Source organism: Penicillium nucicola (assembly GCF_028828085.1).
Source record: "Penicillium nucicola strain IBT 29836 chromosome Unknown utg000006l, whole genome shotgun sequence".
NCBI classification, from domain to species: domain Eukaryota; kingdom Fungi; phylum Ascomycota; class Eurotiomycetes; order Eurotiales; family Aspergillaceae; genus Penicillium; species Penicillium nucicola.
The window spans coordinates 1,555,831-1,570,259 of record NW_026643130.1 but is presented as its reverse complement, the minus strand read 5'-3'; the positions used below and the strand labels follow the sequence as shown (position 1 = coordinate 1,570,259).

At 51.0% G+C, this 14,429-nt stretch overlaps 4 protein-coding genes across 4 annotated transcripts; 2 read left to right on the top strand and 2 right to left on the bottom strand.

Annotated features, from left to right (window-relative positions):
- Nucleotides 1-35: 35 nt before the first annotated feature.
- Nucleotides 36-593, bottom strand: N7511_006592 (uncharacterized protein; the record flags this gene model as incomplete). Its single annotated transcript, XM_057128969.1, has 1 exon — nucleotides 36-593. The coding sequence occupies one exon, from the start codon at nucleotides 591-593 to the stop codon at nucleotides 36-38; it is 558 nt and encodes a 185-aa protein (XP_056983525.1).
- A 183-nt stretch (nucleotides 594-776) lies between these two features.
- On the bottom strand, nucleotides 777-1,764 carry N7511_006591 (putative JmjC domain protein; the record flags this gene model as incomplete). The annotated part of the gene is made up of 2 exons (XM_057128968.1): nucleotides 777-797; nucleotides 844-1,764. 2 exons carry the CDS (start codon nucleotides 1,762-1,764, stop codon nucleotides 777-779), a joined length of 942 nt encoding a protein of 313 aa, XP_056983524.1.
- A 487-nt stretch (nucleotides 1,765-2,251) lies between these two features.
- N7511_006590 (transcription factor domain-containing protein) lies at nucleotides 2,252-7,127 on the top strand (the record flags this gene model as incomplete). The annotated part of the gene is made up of 9 exons (XM_057128967.1): nucleotides 2,252-2,469; nucleotides 2,518-3,909; nucleotides 3,973-4,198; nucleotides 4,491-4,648; nucleotides 4,807-4,883; nucleotides 4,960-5,005; nucleotides 5,057-5,795; nucleotides 5,852-6,103; nucleotides 6,159-7,127. The coding sequence occupies 9 exons, from the start codon at nucleotides 2,252-2,254 to the stop codon at nucleotides 7,125-7,127; spliced, it is 4,077 nt and encodes a 1,358-aa protein (XP_056983523.1).
- A 913-nt stretch (nucleotides 7,128-8,040) lies between these two features.
- On the top strand, nucleotides 8,041-9,156 carry N7511_006589 (casein kinase II subunit beta; the record flags this gene model as incomplete). The annotated part of the gene is made up of 1 exon (XM_057128966.1): nucleotides 8,041-9,156. The coding sequence occupies one exon, from the start codon at nucleotides 8,041-8,043 to the stop codon at nucleotides 9,154-9,156; it is 1,116 nt and encodes a 371-aa protein (XP_056983522.1).
- Between the last annotated feature and the right edge of the window lie 5,273 nt (nucleotides 9,157-14,429).

Genomic DNA, 14,429 nt, shown 5'->3' with positions numbered 1-14,429 from the left:
AGCCAAGTTGATTTATTTCCACCCTCGCCAGCACCCTATGCATTCTCAGGGCTGTTTCCACTTCCACTGGCATCTTCCTTCGCCTTCAAAGCCGCCAGCCTTGACTTGTTGCGCTTGCTGATAATCCGCAGTGTATTCTTCTGCTCGATCTCACTCATCTGTTGCCAGTTTCCGATCTGCGATAATGTTCCGTCGGTGTTGACCACCATCGGTCCCAGGTGGTCTAGTTTCATTTCCGTTCCGCCGGTGCTCATGTCGAGCTTTATTCCGCCTGAGTCGGAACCTTGCACGTTGTCTGCGGATGCGCTTTCTGGGAGGTACATCTGTTCGGGGATTCTGGTAGGCTCTGATTGGGAGTGAGGTTGGTCGGTTGGTGGGGTCTTTGTGGTGTTGGCTGGGGAGGATGAGTCGGAGGGTGGGAATTCGCTCATGGTGCGGATTTGGAAGGCTGGGCTGGTGTGGGTTTTATAGCTTGGGCACTGTGGGAAGAGGATGCTGTAGAGGCGAGTGCTTTGCTGAGAGGATGAGATTGCGCGCACGAATAAGGGATTGGCTGAGAGGAGGAGAGCGCGGTAGACTGTTGAGACCTGCATTGCGTGTGAGGAAAGTGAAGATTGCGGAGAAGGAACTTTGCATCCACTTCGACATTTCATAGTTCGAGACTGGTCACGTTCATGGCCGTAGGTGAAAATCCTCTATCCTCGCATCTTCTACAATATACAATATCAGTCGCTCGATTCCTACTCTATAATATTATACATTATAAAACCTGCCCACTACCGGAACCACCAATTTACCTAGAAATCATCAGCGAACACACCTCAAAGCGAAGTAGAAACTCACCGAAGCCGTGACTCCCTCCCCAACGCCCTTGATACTATGCCACCACCCCTTAGGGATAAACAACCCATCCCCGACCCCAAGCCTCGCCTCAAACCCAACTCCATTCCCATCCCCACCAGAACCAGGACTCCCCCAAACCATCTCATCAAGCAACACCCTCTCCCTACCTTGCATCATCTCCTCACCCCGAATCGCAGCAGCCTCCCGATTTCCCGATTTCCCCAACTGCCTCCTCACAGCCCCAAACACAGCCTGTCCGTCCGCCGGCGCAAGCAGTCGCACCACCTTCTCCCCAGCTAACTGGACAAACAAATTCGGATTCGGATCCCGGTGCAGTGGGGTATATGTGGGTGGATGTCCGATCCACACATTTGTGTCGTAGACATCGCCCTTGCCGGCGCGCGACACCAGGTCCGGTGTGGGAAAGTCTGCTCGGAGGATCGGGGGGAGGTCGAGGAGTTGGCATTGCGCGAGGTAGAGGCGTGTTGATTGCGGTGTTGTTTCCGCCATGCGCATCCAGTCCAGAAAGAGGGTCAGTGGAGCGTGGAATTGTCGGAAGGTGTTTGATTGTGTCTCTGTCGCGTCGCTTGGGGAGTTGGAGTCGGGCGATGAGGTGAGCTCCAGAGGGACGAAAGCGTCCGCGCCGTGTTTTTGGAGATAGTCCACATTCAGGCTGGCGATGGGGACTGTGTGGTTGGTCTTTGCTGTTTGCTGGGTGGGTTTAAACCAGTTCTTCAGTGCGGGGAGATGTTGGAATTGCGCGCGTGGGAGGATTGCGGGCTTTTCTGGGTGGAAGCATTTCTGCTGGAAGGTCTCTAGGGTGGCATTTTCGAGGGTTTCGAGGGCTTGGGATGGGGAGGAGAAATTGCGAGTCTGTCTTGCTAAGAGACTCTGTGGGAGTCTCCAGGGAATTGGTCTCATTCCGGCGGTTGACAGGAGAAGTCTGGGGGTGGAGCCCGAAGCTTGGAAGCTTTCGATGCTTCCGAGGTTCACGTTGGCAACCTTGGAACTCTACTGATGTTTACTAATTTCTAGTGATATCGACTGATCTTGATATTTGCCTGGCATTTGACTGACATTTAACTGACCCTAGTGGCGTTCTGCACACTATACACCAGTGCACACTAATTAAGTCCAAAACAGCTAGACTGGTCGCCAATCTACTCCTGAGCGTTGAACCGTCGGCGTTGCCGAGGTCGCCAAGAATCCCCTCGTGGAGAGCTGACATCTGCACGTTTCTTTCACACTTTAACTCTGAACGTTGCATATATTCAGAAGGCTTCGGACGTTCATGCTGTGTTACTCGAATATCAAGTTGACCTGTCTACTCTGTCGATCCGCCGAGGTGCATATATTGCACACGAACCAATTATATCTACTGGGCTGCTTGGCTGCCTGATACTAAACTATGCCATCATTTGCTCGAATCCACAAGCGCCATGCGTATGGCAAAGATGCCCATACCTACTATCCAGTTCTGATTGTAGGGGCTGGCGAGTCGGGTGTGGCCATGGGCTGTCGGCTCAAAGAGGTATTGGGGACAGATCAGTTCCGGATCTTTGAGAGGCAGTCCGGTATTGGAGGGACATGGTGGATTAATCGGTACCCGGGAGCTGCCTGCGATATGTGAGTTGGTAGTATTCACCGACTGCTATGTGTGCTAATGCTTGACAGTCCGGCGGCTTTCTATTCATTCTCTTTTGCTCCAAAGATGGACTGGTCTACTTTGCACCCAGCAGGTGCAGAACTTGCACAGTATATGGCCGATGTCTGTGAGAAATATCAGATCGTGGATAAGATCCAGTTTAATACGGACGTCAAGGAGCTTCGGTGGATCGAGGCGGACGAAGAATGGGAGGTGACAATCTCGCATCTTGTGCCTGGGACTGGTGATTTAGCTCAGCATGAGCGAGACCGTCTAGTGTCTCAGGATGGTGAGCACCGTGTCTACGTCAAGACAGAGATCGTCCGAGCCAAGGTTGTTGTCAGCGGCGTTGGAGGCCTGGTGGAACCGAAGACTCTGCCGACAGATATTCCCGGCTTCGAGAATTTCCAAGGTGAAATTATGCATACAGCCCGATGGAATGACAAGATCGATTTCGAGAACAAAGACGTGATCATATTTGGCGCAGGTTGTAGCGCCGCTCAGGTTGTTCCTGAGTTGGCCAAGCCAGAGGCAAAGATTCGATCTATCACCCAGATTATGCGAACGCCGCCGTGGGTCCAACCGGATCTACTGCCTGGAAAACAACTTGAATTGTACGAGACATGGTCACCGACACTGTCGACCTACGTTCCTGGTTTTGCGAGGTTCCTACGCTCCACGCTATTCGTAATGCTTGAGAAGAACTTCTACGACATATTTGGCGACACCGCATATACCCGCTTTATGCGACCACGCATGGAGAAGAAGTTCCTTGATAATATGCGCACGCTCGCACCAAAGGAGTACCATGAGATCCTGACTCCAAACTACAGCCTCGGCTGTAAGAGACGTATCATCGACGGGACTTGGTACCGCAGTCTCAATGCCCCGAATGTGGAGTTGACCACCCAGCCTCTGACGCGAGTTCATGCAAAGAGCGTAACCCTCGGTCCGGGTCACTATTATCCACCTAACCAAACTGACGCAGATGAAGTGAGAGAAGTCCCCGCCGACGTTATTATTATGGCAAACGGCTTCGAGACAAATCAATGGCTTCACCCGCTCAAGGTCATCGGCAAAGACAACAAGAATATGGAGGATGTTTGGGCTGAACGGGGAGGAGCACAGGCTTACCAGGGTATCGCCATGGATAACTTCCCGAACTTCTTCATGCTGTTTGGTCCGAATACGGCTACGGGTCATACCAGTGTAATCTTCGCCACGGAGAATGCGGTGAATTACTCACTGCAGTTTATCAAGCCCATTCTCAGTGGTCGGGTTAGCTCGTATGAGGTTAAAGAGAAGGCTGAGCGGGAGTGGACTCGCCGAGTGCAAGATGAGTTACAGAAGAGTGTGTTTCGCCGTGGAGTCTGTTCCAGTTGGTATATCACGGCAGATGGGTGGAACTCAAGCACGTATCCGTAAGTGCCTTTTTCTTTCGAGCTTCCAGAATTGGAAGTGAAGTGAACTAATGTTGTCTCCAGGTTTACTCAAATTCACTATTGGCTGCGTTGTTCGTTCCCTGTGTGGTCGCATTGGTCTGCTAAGCTCACGCGACGGGGTCGTGTGCTGCAGGGTGTCAAGAGGGCTGTGAAGGCTTCTATACTTGTGGCTCTACTGGCAGGACTTAGATTCTTGCACAAGAACCCAGAGCAAAGACTGCATTTGTTACAGTCTTTGCTTGGTGGCAAGGATTGGCTGCGTTCGACCGTGCAGGGCCTGATTTCTCGTTGAACTAGGTGTTAGCTGTTGAACTTAGCTATGTCAATGCCAATTAGGAAGAAACTTAATATACGTCTGAAGGATTTCATGGCTCTGAATGCCTCTTTCCACATCCAAGTAGTGAGTTATACTCGATCTTGACTCTATACAACGAACCAATCATCGCGTAGACAATCGGATGAGTAATGCGAATCCGGGGAAAACGGGAAACCCCGCGACAGAGGAATTTCTCCGCACTTCATCGCCAGTGTTTCTTCTCAGTTCGCCCTCTCACTGGCAGGTCATGGCTTCAGAGTCTCCCCATATGGAAAGGACGCCGCCGCAGACAGATGCCGGGGATCAGGCCATTGCAACATCTGATTCTAACAAGCGGAAGGCGGAACAAGGCAACGGAACGCCGTTGCGCACAAAGCGGAATCGCTACATCTCTATTGCATGGTAAGATATGGTCTGATGCGAACTCATCCCTTTCCGCTCCCTCGGTCCTTGGATTCTATGCTTTCCGGTTGGTCAGAACTGCTACCATATGCATCATCATATGATGTTGCTTTTTTTCTTCGGGACGTTTGTCGGCAGCCTATCTAACACGGGTATAGTAATGAGTGCAAACGGCGCAAGATTAAATGCAATGGTCAAGTTCCATGTCAGCGATGTGGTCATTTGAATCTGGAGTGTATGTGAAATTGCCGGTTCAACCCTTCTGCATTCGGAGCACTCGGCTTGCAAGATCAAACTAACCCCTGTATCAGGTCGCTATGCACCCAATTGCTGCAATAATAACTTCAAAGACTCGGAGTAAGTCTCGGGATCGTATTCCGTGTGCTCCGCAGTGCTAACATTCCGCAGTGAATACCGGTCATTGACAGATCATATCACCAGCTTACAGGACCAGGTCAACAGCCTGTTCACGGATATCAACGATATCCGCACCCAAAGACCTACATTCGAGACACCTTCCTTTGATCCGCTATCTAGGGATGGATCGCAACCCCTCTTCACACCCATGCCACCTGGGCCGGCAAAGTCTCGAACCCGCCACCCACGCTTTCACGGCCCAACAAGTTCAGCATTCAACTTTGATGTGGCCAAATCCAGCCTGCAGAATATGGGTATAACCCCTGCAGAGGATGGAATTCCTGATGACTTGACCACTGCGCATGTCACCCCAGCGGGATCGCCGCCTCATTTAGGGCAGATCCTCTCAACTATACATCCTTCCAAAGATCCTCTTTGGACGATCAGACGTGAGGAGGCAGTCCGCCTTTGTAAAGTCTACGAGGAAGAAATTGGAATTATGTACCCTGTAGTGGATATTGCCACGGTGACCAGCCAAGCTAATCTACTGTTCACATTCATCGAGGCTGCTACCCGAACGGGATTTGCACAAAGGGGTCTTCCAGGCTCCGATGGACTCCAGGATGAAGCTACAGTTCTCTTGAAATTGATTCTTGCCACCACGCTGGTCGTGGAGGGAGGTGGTGAAAGTGATCTTGGCCACAGGCTTTACCTGAATGTGAAACCTGTCATAGAACGCAAGATGTGGGAGCCTCATAGCATCAAGACGATTCAGTTGTTTGCCATTGTGGTAGGTGTAATTTCCATATGTTTGTGTACTATCAACCCTGCTAATACTGCTCTCAGGCAACATATCATTTCCATACAGACGACGACGCCATGGCCTATCGAGTCATCGGATTGGCAGCGCGGATGTGTCTAGAAATGGGACTTCATCGTCGGGATGCTTTGGTCAAGTCCTTCCCCAATGAAGACCACTGGAACGAGGTCACCCGATTATTCTGGTCGGTCTATAGCTTGGATCGACGATGGAGTCTAGGGACAGGTCTGCCATTTGTGATCCAAGATGAGGATATCGATGCAAATCTACCAGAACCGGTAAGGTTACAATCATTTTCTATCATCAATTTCAACTGACAAAGACGCACAACAGGACGCATCACTACCCTACCTGCGTTGCATGATTCTCTACAACCGTATCAGCTCCAAGATCTGGTATTCTGGTTTAGGGTCAGAGGGGGCGACTGACATTCGACGGGACGAAATTGGATACCTGGATTATCAGATTCTGCAATGGTACAAGCAGATTCCAGAAGAATTAAAGTTTTATCCTGTCGAGTCACCCAAGACCGGAGAAACCGCAAGCAGGGGCATGAGACGCCTCAGGGTTCTCTTGTATCTGCGAATGAACCAGCTCCGAATTTTGATCTACCGCCCCGTCCTTCATTCATCTGCTAGCATCGCAGAGGACCGGGGCCACGCCCAAACAGTGGTGGATGTAGCAAAGGACACAGTCCGAGTGCTCACCCGCCTGAACCAAATGTCCGACATCTACCGCACCCAGCAGATCACTTTCAACTACTTCCTCGTCGCTGCATTGGCGGTGCTTTTCCTTGCAGTGTCCCATGCACCGGCCGACTTCAACCGACAGGTCCGCGATGAATTCTACATGGCTCTCGATCTGATCAATGGGTTCAGTACCAAGTCCTTCGTTTCCAAGCGATTATGGAAGACAATCAAGGGCCTCCGCAAAATCGGAGAAAAGCTAGGCGTCCTAGCCCGACCTTTCGGGTCCGATTCGAACGATCCTCATTCAAGTGCTGCCGTGGCTATGGCCGGCCTTGCGGGACATCCGATTGAAGATTTGTCTATGTATGGGCAGACGAATCACGGAAATGAACTCGGCAGTAGTCCTCTTAATGGGCTCCAGATGAGCCATGAGTTGACCAATCTGTTCGAGGCTGTCGGTGCTTTTGGAAACTTCATCCCCGGCAGCACTGGTCCTGATACTATCGGCGGCTTTGTTGGAACCGACGGAGAGATTCAAAATACTGGTGAGGGTCTATCGGGTGTGTTAGGAGATGAGGGAGAGTTTGCCCGGGTCATTCGTGATCTATTTTGACGTATTCAATACCCAATTAATCCGATATTGCATGTTGCATGTTGCATGCCTTAGTAGTGTGATTATATTGTCGCAGTAGAGAGTAATGGACTTGTGGGGGTTGCCTATGCTGGCGAGGCAATATGATAAGCATAATTGTCAGGCTACATCTTCCATATGAAATGACGACAAATTCATCGTGTTCCCAGACACCTTGACTGAACGTTGACCAACTGTTCAGCCCTGACTTCACATGTATAAGCTGCTTTCCGCATCCAGATCGAACCAGACTATCGCACGTCAGCTTCACGTGACAGACTCCCCCGATCGATCTCCGCGAACCTCATTTCTGTTCTCTTCCAAACCCTCACATTACATCCATCCAGCGCTGATTCAAGAGTGCTTCACTCCCTTACCCACCGCCCCACGAACCGAACGCACCTAACCCGATCCGACCGACACACCAACCTCCAAGTCGACTCACTAATGATCCTCAATAACTCTTAGAGATCTCCCAGGTACGTGGATCATAATAAATTGTGGCATCAAATTTACGCCAAAACTGATAAGATTTTGGTGGGGTCCTTAGATCCAACGTTGATCGCACAATCTCCCCCCCCCTCCCTCCCGCACACTGCCATGAACGTCTAGCTTTTCTGCCCACCTCTCAGATCCCTAGCAATTCGTCAAGAATTGCTTCCCGTTACTTTCTCTCGAATCGCCCGCCTCGCAGTCGCACGACCGTATCCCTCGCCTTTTGCGTGACGAAATCGCTTCGGATTCGTCCTCGCCTACCTCCCCCGAAGCTTATACCCCCCAGCTCGGCAACGTGTCGAGAGAGACAGGTTCGGCGTTGGCCGACGGCCTCGACAGGCTGGAATTGAGTCAACTGTCTGAATCAACCTTATCATCGTCCGTGTCCGCATCGTTCGATATGTCGTCCTCGGAAGGTGCCCCAGAGTCCTGGATCTCCTCGTTTTGCTCATTGATGGGCCATGAGTTCTTCGCAGAAGTGTCGGAGGACTTTATCGAGGATGACTTCAACCTGACTGGGCTGCAGTCGCAGGTGCCTATGTACAAAGAGGCCCTGGAAATGATTCTCGATGTGGAGCCCGAGGATGATGAGGAAGAGGAAGAAGAGGAGGAGGAGGAAGAGGAGGACGAGGATGATGCGCTGGGCGATGGCAGACCCGCATACCGGAGAGCCAGCGATCGGCGACATGCCCGCGTCGCCAGCGATTTGAGCGTCATCGAGAGCTCTGCCGAGCTGCTCTACGGACTCATCCATCAGCGATACATCACCTCCCGGCCGGGCATTCAACAGATGCTGGAAAAATATGAGATGCAGCATTTCGGCGTCTGTCCGCGTGTCAACTGCAACGGTTGCAAGGTGCTCCCCGTTGGTCGTTCCGACACTCCTGGCCAAGAAACCGTCAAGCTGTTCTGCCCCGGTTGCATGGATATTTATACCCCTCCCAACAGTCGCTTCCACTCCGTCGATGGAGCCTTCTTCGGCACAACCTTTGGATGTCTGTTTTTCATGACCTTCCCAGACCTGGACATTGGGCCTCGCCTGGATGCCTCAATGTCGATTATGTCCCCCCGCAGTGCCGCGCCCACACAGTCCCGGGCTGGCTCCGTGACCCGTCCCCAGCCCTCTCGCCAGGGTCTCGAATCCCCGGAACCCGAGAACCAACCCTTAGAGATCAACGGCATGCGCACAACCAACCTCTGCCCGGGCCTGGGCAAGGGCCGGATCTACGACCCGCGCATTTACGGATTCAAGGTCTCGGAAGTCTCGCGCGTGGGGCCCCGCATGAAATGGCTGCGCACGAAGCCGAAGAATGTGATTGAGCTGGACGAGGTATGGAACAATGAGCAGGACACCTTGCTGCAGCAAGCCAAGGATGATAAGGATGGCGACACCGTGATGAAACCGGAACAAGTGCAAGATGCAGCCATCGCAAACCGCAAGAAGGCCCCTATGCGACGACGACGAAACCTCGAGCCGTCAGCACCTACAGATCCCATGGATGTGCATGGCCGATGAGTCGAGAGACCAGGAGGGGCCTGGGTCTGGTTCTGGGGGAGGGGGAAGGGGGTCGCGGGGATGTTGAATTTACACTGTCTTTAGGTTCAGAACGATGGCCCGGCAGAGGATTGGCTCAGGGCTTGATGGCAATGATGACAGATGCTGAACTTGATTTACCCACTGTTTGAATGCGATTCGTTCTAATCTATTGCGTCTCTCTTTTTTTTTTTTGCATCTTGCCAGTCTCTAGAATCGAATACCATACGCAATGCCGTCCTCTATGTGCAGTCTGTGTATATAAAAAGTGTGGTCGACAGACCAGACTACCTGCATGGAACGTGGAACATAGAACATGGAACATGGAACAAATGGAACCTGATATGATATGATATGATATGCATCGCATCTTGTCAGATCTACAGTACTACTACCTTGTACAGGATACCTTCAAGTGAACGGCCCTTCACCTCGTATATCTCCATACTCTAGAAGGCCTCTCACCTCAGCCCTGAAATTCACAGCCCAATCCACAGTCAAATCCACAGCCAAATCCAGAGCCAAACCCAGCCAAAGCCCAAGCCAGCCCAAGCCAAGAACAACAGAGCCTCCACCTCTCATCCCACAAGTGATCTGCAAAGAGCCTCAGCGTATCATCATATAACTTATTCCTCGTACACCGGCCACCCCGACCAACCCCCAGCCAGTCCAGTCCAATCCGCAACCCGCAATCTCAACCCGCAACCCGCAATCCGCAAAAGCACCGTCCATGCAAGTCCCAAAAAACGGGCACATCGGCGACGCCGATGGACCAAGCTGCACCATCGCCCTGGTATTGGTCCAGATCCCAATCCCAATCCCAATTGTGATGTGAATTGTCATCATTGCTGTACAGTACTCTACAGTATACGATTGATATTACCAAGCAAGTCCGCTTCGGCATCATTGATTACTTATCTACTATTCTGTACCTACCTATCTCCGGGCCTGCTGTGTGCTGTGTGCTGACGACATGCTACCGTTACTATTCACGTCAACGTTACTCCAGGCTGGGACTTACTGTCCATATCAAGTTGAAGCTAACGCCGTCCAAGAGCGCTAACGCTAACCTCCGGAGAAAGCGGGCGAGCGGAACGGCGGGTGTGCGGTCCTCTTTTGCTCTGTTGCTCTCTTGGGCGCGTATATGTATGTGCATTTGCAGTTGCAGTTGCAGTTGCATTTGCATTGGCGTTTTTTATATGTCGATTACTGGATGGTGGTGTGTATCCTTGCTCGGTGCTGTGCTAGGGTTGTTGGAGCATCCTTGTCAAACCCGAGATGGTGGAATGGATCATGGATGGATTGTGTGTGTACAGCACAGAACACCACTGTATAGTACAGTAAATCAGGCAGTTTGGGTAAATTGTCATATGAATCGAGACCGCATGCTATCTAGGTAGGATAGGGAGACATCCTTGTCTGACTTGGGGTTGATTTGGGTTGATTTGGGTTGATTTGGTCGGATTTGGTCTACTTTGCTTTGTTTACTGTGCTTCCTCCCGGCTGGGAGTTTGTTTTGGTCTTAGTATGAGCAGATTAGTGGGTTTGAGTGCTTGCTTTGGGTTAGATAGAGGCGTGGTTATTGCCACGCTCGCGAGACTGTTGGTGCGATGCTTGCTTTTCCCCCCTGCCCCCGCTGGATCCTGCATTGCGTCTTGCGTGCGTGCTTGCTTTCTGGTCGGATAAGTTCACTTGGATTGTCACTTGTTGGAGGTTGGAGGGGTTTGATTGCTCTTAGCGCTTGGCTCCTTGCCTCGCTTCTTTTTTTCCGGCCAGTCAGGTCCTTCTGGTGCTCTGGTTTCTTGGTACCAATGGGAGGGCGCTTGGCAGTGTTGGTTTTTTCCTTTTTTTCTTCTTTTCTTTTTGGCTTGGGCTTGCTTTTGCTTTTGTTTATCCTTGTTGTCTTTGTTGTCTGTGTTGGGGTGGCTTCACTTCATAGATCTTTGCTCGTGTCTACACTACGCTGGACTGGACTGTATACTCCATCCGATCCGCGGTGAGATCTTAAACCTTAAACCTTGGGAGAGGCCCTGCATAGGCTTACATCTTGGCAGTGGATGCTATCGTGAACAATAGGCGAGCCGTGATTGCTCGAGGTGCAGTAGTTGCATCGCCATCAGCACGTTATCTACTTACAGTATACAGTTTGCGGTGCGCGGTCTCCACTGTCTATTGACAGACATGGAATATACTGTCATCCCACCGTGAACTAGCAGATATTGTACAGCATACAGCATGATGACCTGGGGAGGGGGGGGGGCACATACAGTAATATTGATTGAAACGTGCAGCAGGCAGCAGGCAACCTTGCTAGACCGTCCCAGACAAACCATTGGGAATGGCACATGGGTCAGATACACATGTTCTGACGAGATCCCCGAATGAATCCCCGAATACACCCTGCATATGAACTGTCCAGGATCAATTCACCGGTGGCCTGCACATTACACTACACGAGATGCATATTCCACACGTGGCGGTGGTCAGTGTGAACGGGGCAACGTCCTCGTAGCCCTATCACCGGCACCCACCGGACTGATTGTCTGATGTCTGATGTGTGATTCTGATGTCGGATGTCCGATCTCTGATCAACCGGCAACTAAATTAAAGTGTCAAGTAAGACGGTTAAAAAGGATAATGGTCTTGGCCATATTCCTATTTCACTCAAGTGTGCACCTGGAGCGACAGCATGCTCCCACCCCGTCGGTAAGGCAACCTAGGGCATCTCGTCCCAAGACCTTGGTCCCAATGAGAGAGCCGCCGTAGCGAACACTATCGCGTAAATAGGATGCAGTGCCGAGCCGACTGTGGTCGATAATCAAGAATCCCAATGATCAGGTTCAGGTCGGGTTCATGTCCACTTGAACGTGCTGTCGGCCTGCTAATATACTCTATATTGTTCTATTGTCTGATATTTAATCTTACCGAGATTGCAGCCCTAGTGCTGGCCCTCAACTCGTCTAGCTGGAAAGGTGAAATGGTCCCCTTTGAACAGCCTTTTTGTGCATTGGATACGATGTAGTATCCCGGACAGAACGAGATTAGTGCCATGCATTGAAAGTGAGACCTGGGACGTCGCCAACCCAATCCACTGCCAGCCTCATCCGACTTGAGAGCAGGATACTCCAGGACAGACTGTGGGCAGAGTTTGAGTTTGCGCTCCAAAAATAGACCTGGTCTGTTTACTCCGTATAGTATGTTAAGCTGGACTAACTAACTAGGGTTCCCAGGCCCATGCGTCTCGTCTCACAACCTCATCTCTCCAGCCGCTCCCACCACTCTGGTCACCCGTGCTGACTGCGCCCTGCAGAATGTGGAGTTTCCTGGTTGTGAAGTTACCCACCAGGCTGGACACTGATAGGCTCGATGGACGGGGTTTGGGTTATCCACTTTTGTAGGGGACTGTTCTGAAGAAGTGTCAGTTGATGTTTCTTATCGTGGATTCATTGGGGCTCTAGGGATTTGAATTCTCATTTGCTTTTACTTTGTCATTTTTGTTCGATTGGAAATACTTGAAAATCATTAGCCATGAACATAAATCAAATTAGGCCAGAAATCCTGACCGAAACCTCTTACGGCGTGTGCCGACTTAAGGTTAAGGCGGGAGAATCACCGCAGTCCGCACTCCGCACTCGCACTCCGCAAAAACAAAAAAAAAAAAAAAGAAAACGACCAACGGCTGAGATCCAAAGTCATGAAATCATGAAATCATCAATCATGACGAATATGCCACGAGTCTCCCGAATAGGAAATGGGGGCAGAAACGGCCAAGAGAGAGCAACCTACCAGCGTCGACTCGACAGACAAAGAGCCGCCAACTTTTAGCAACTTGGACTCCCGATAAGAACCCAAAAGTGCGAGTCTAACGCAAAAGGGAAAAAGAAGACTTGGACTGTGCAGCAGAACGCGTTTCAGTCGACCTTCCCCTTTAGCCCTTTAGCCTCTGCTGGATCCTGGAATTTCCCTGCCATGTGGGGTGTTTTTTTTCCTTGCACATGGAGAAAGAGAGAGAACGGACCAACGTTAGAGGGTTGATTTTCAGCCCCAGATCCCGGCCGAGTGGAGGGTCTTGGTCTTGGTCTGGTCTTGGTCGTGATCTTGGTATACAGTAGGACTATGCCTACTCTAGCAGGTTGTTAACGGGTAGGAGGGGGGGGGGGAATGGTTTCAATGGGGCCTTGACCTGATCTAGCAGGAGACTACATCGTGCCACTCTATACATTAGTCCCTTTGCAATATGTTCTGTGGACGGAAGATACAAGAATGACACCAGCGAGGCAACTCCTGTATTGGTAATCCCGTCGACGGGATTTGAAGTCGGAGACAGGACAGAGATGCACGCGGCTCTTCAGTCTGCCCGAGTCGGGGTCGGGGGTCGGATGGATACAGTACTTACTCAGTACTGTACTTGGGAATCTCGAACTCTACTGTACTATTCGTGATCGTCGGACAGCACACATGATGTACACATCATGTGTACATTTACTGTACTCCGTACAGTACTGTATACTACTGTAGATACCGGCCGAAATTCATCCGGTTGGGTTGTAGTGGCGAGAGTCCTTGGGTTGGATATCCCCTATCACTCTTCGCCTCTGGTCAACGTGCCAATGCCAACGCGCAAAGCAATGGACCAGTCACAAAGCACGGCCATTCTGGGAAATCAAATACTGGACCAGTATCGGGATTCAAATCAGGGATTCGGAAGTGCTGTACTGTGCTGTACTGTACTGTGTACTGTAGGGGGGGGAGAAGAGGGGCCAGCAGACCTCGGAGCTGCTCCGTAGAATACATAGAGCAACGTGTGCTCCGCATACCCGACACAACGGATCAGTGGGAATAGGAGTGGGCAGGGCCATGGAAATAGGAAAGTGGAAGGGGGGGGAACTGGCCCGGTGTTTAGGGGATTTAAGATAAAGGCCGGTGGACGTGGACTGTGGATGGTAAATTGTGGGTTGTCTTCTGCAGGGATCGAATTGATCCCAGTGGAACGGATTTCACGAGTCATGAATGGACTTGTCCTTTTTGAGAAACTGGTCTCTTCGTTCTCATGCACTGCGCCTCACTCTGTGGTGTGTTTTTATTTTTTGACTGAAAATCCCGCAATGAGTTGGGGGCCGTGGAGTTATGCAGTCCATCAGCCAATCTAAGATCAGCCTGGCAACGTTATTGACTGGAGAGTCTTCTATTTGGAGTTTGCCTGTAGATCTGAATTTAATCCCAATGAGAAAATCACACATGAGAAAAGCAACCTC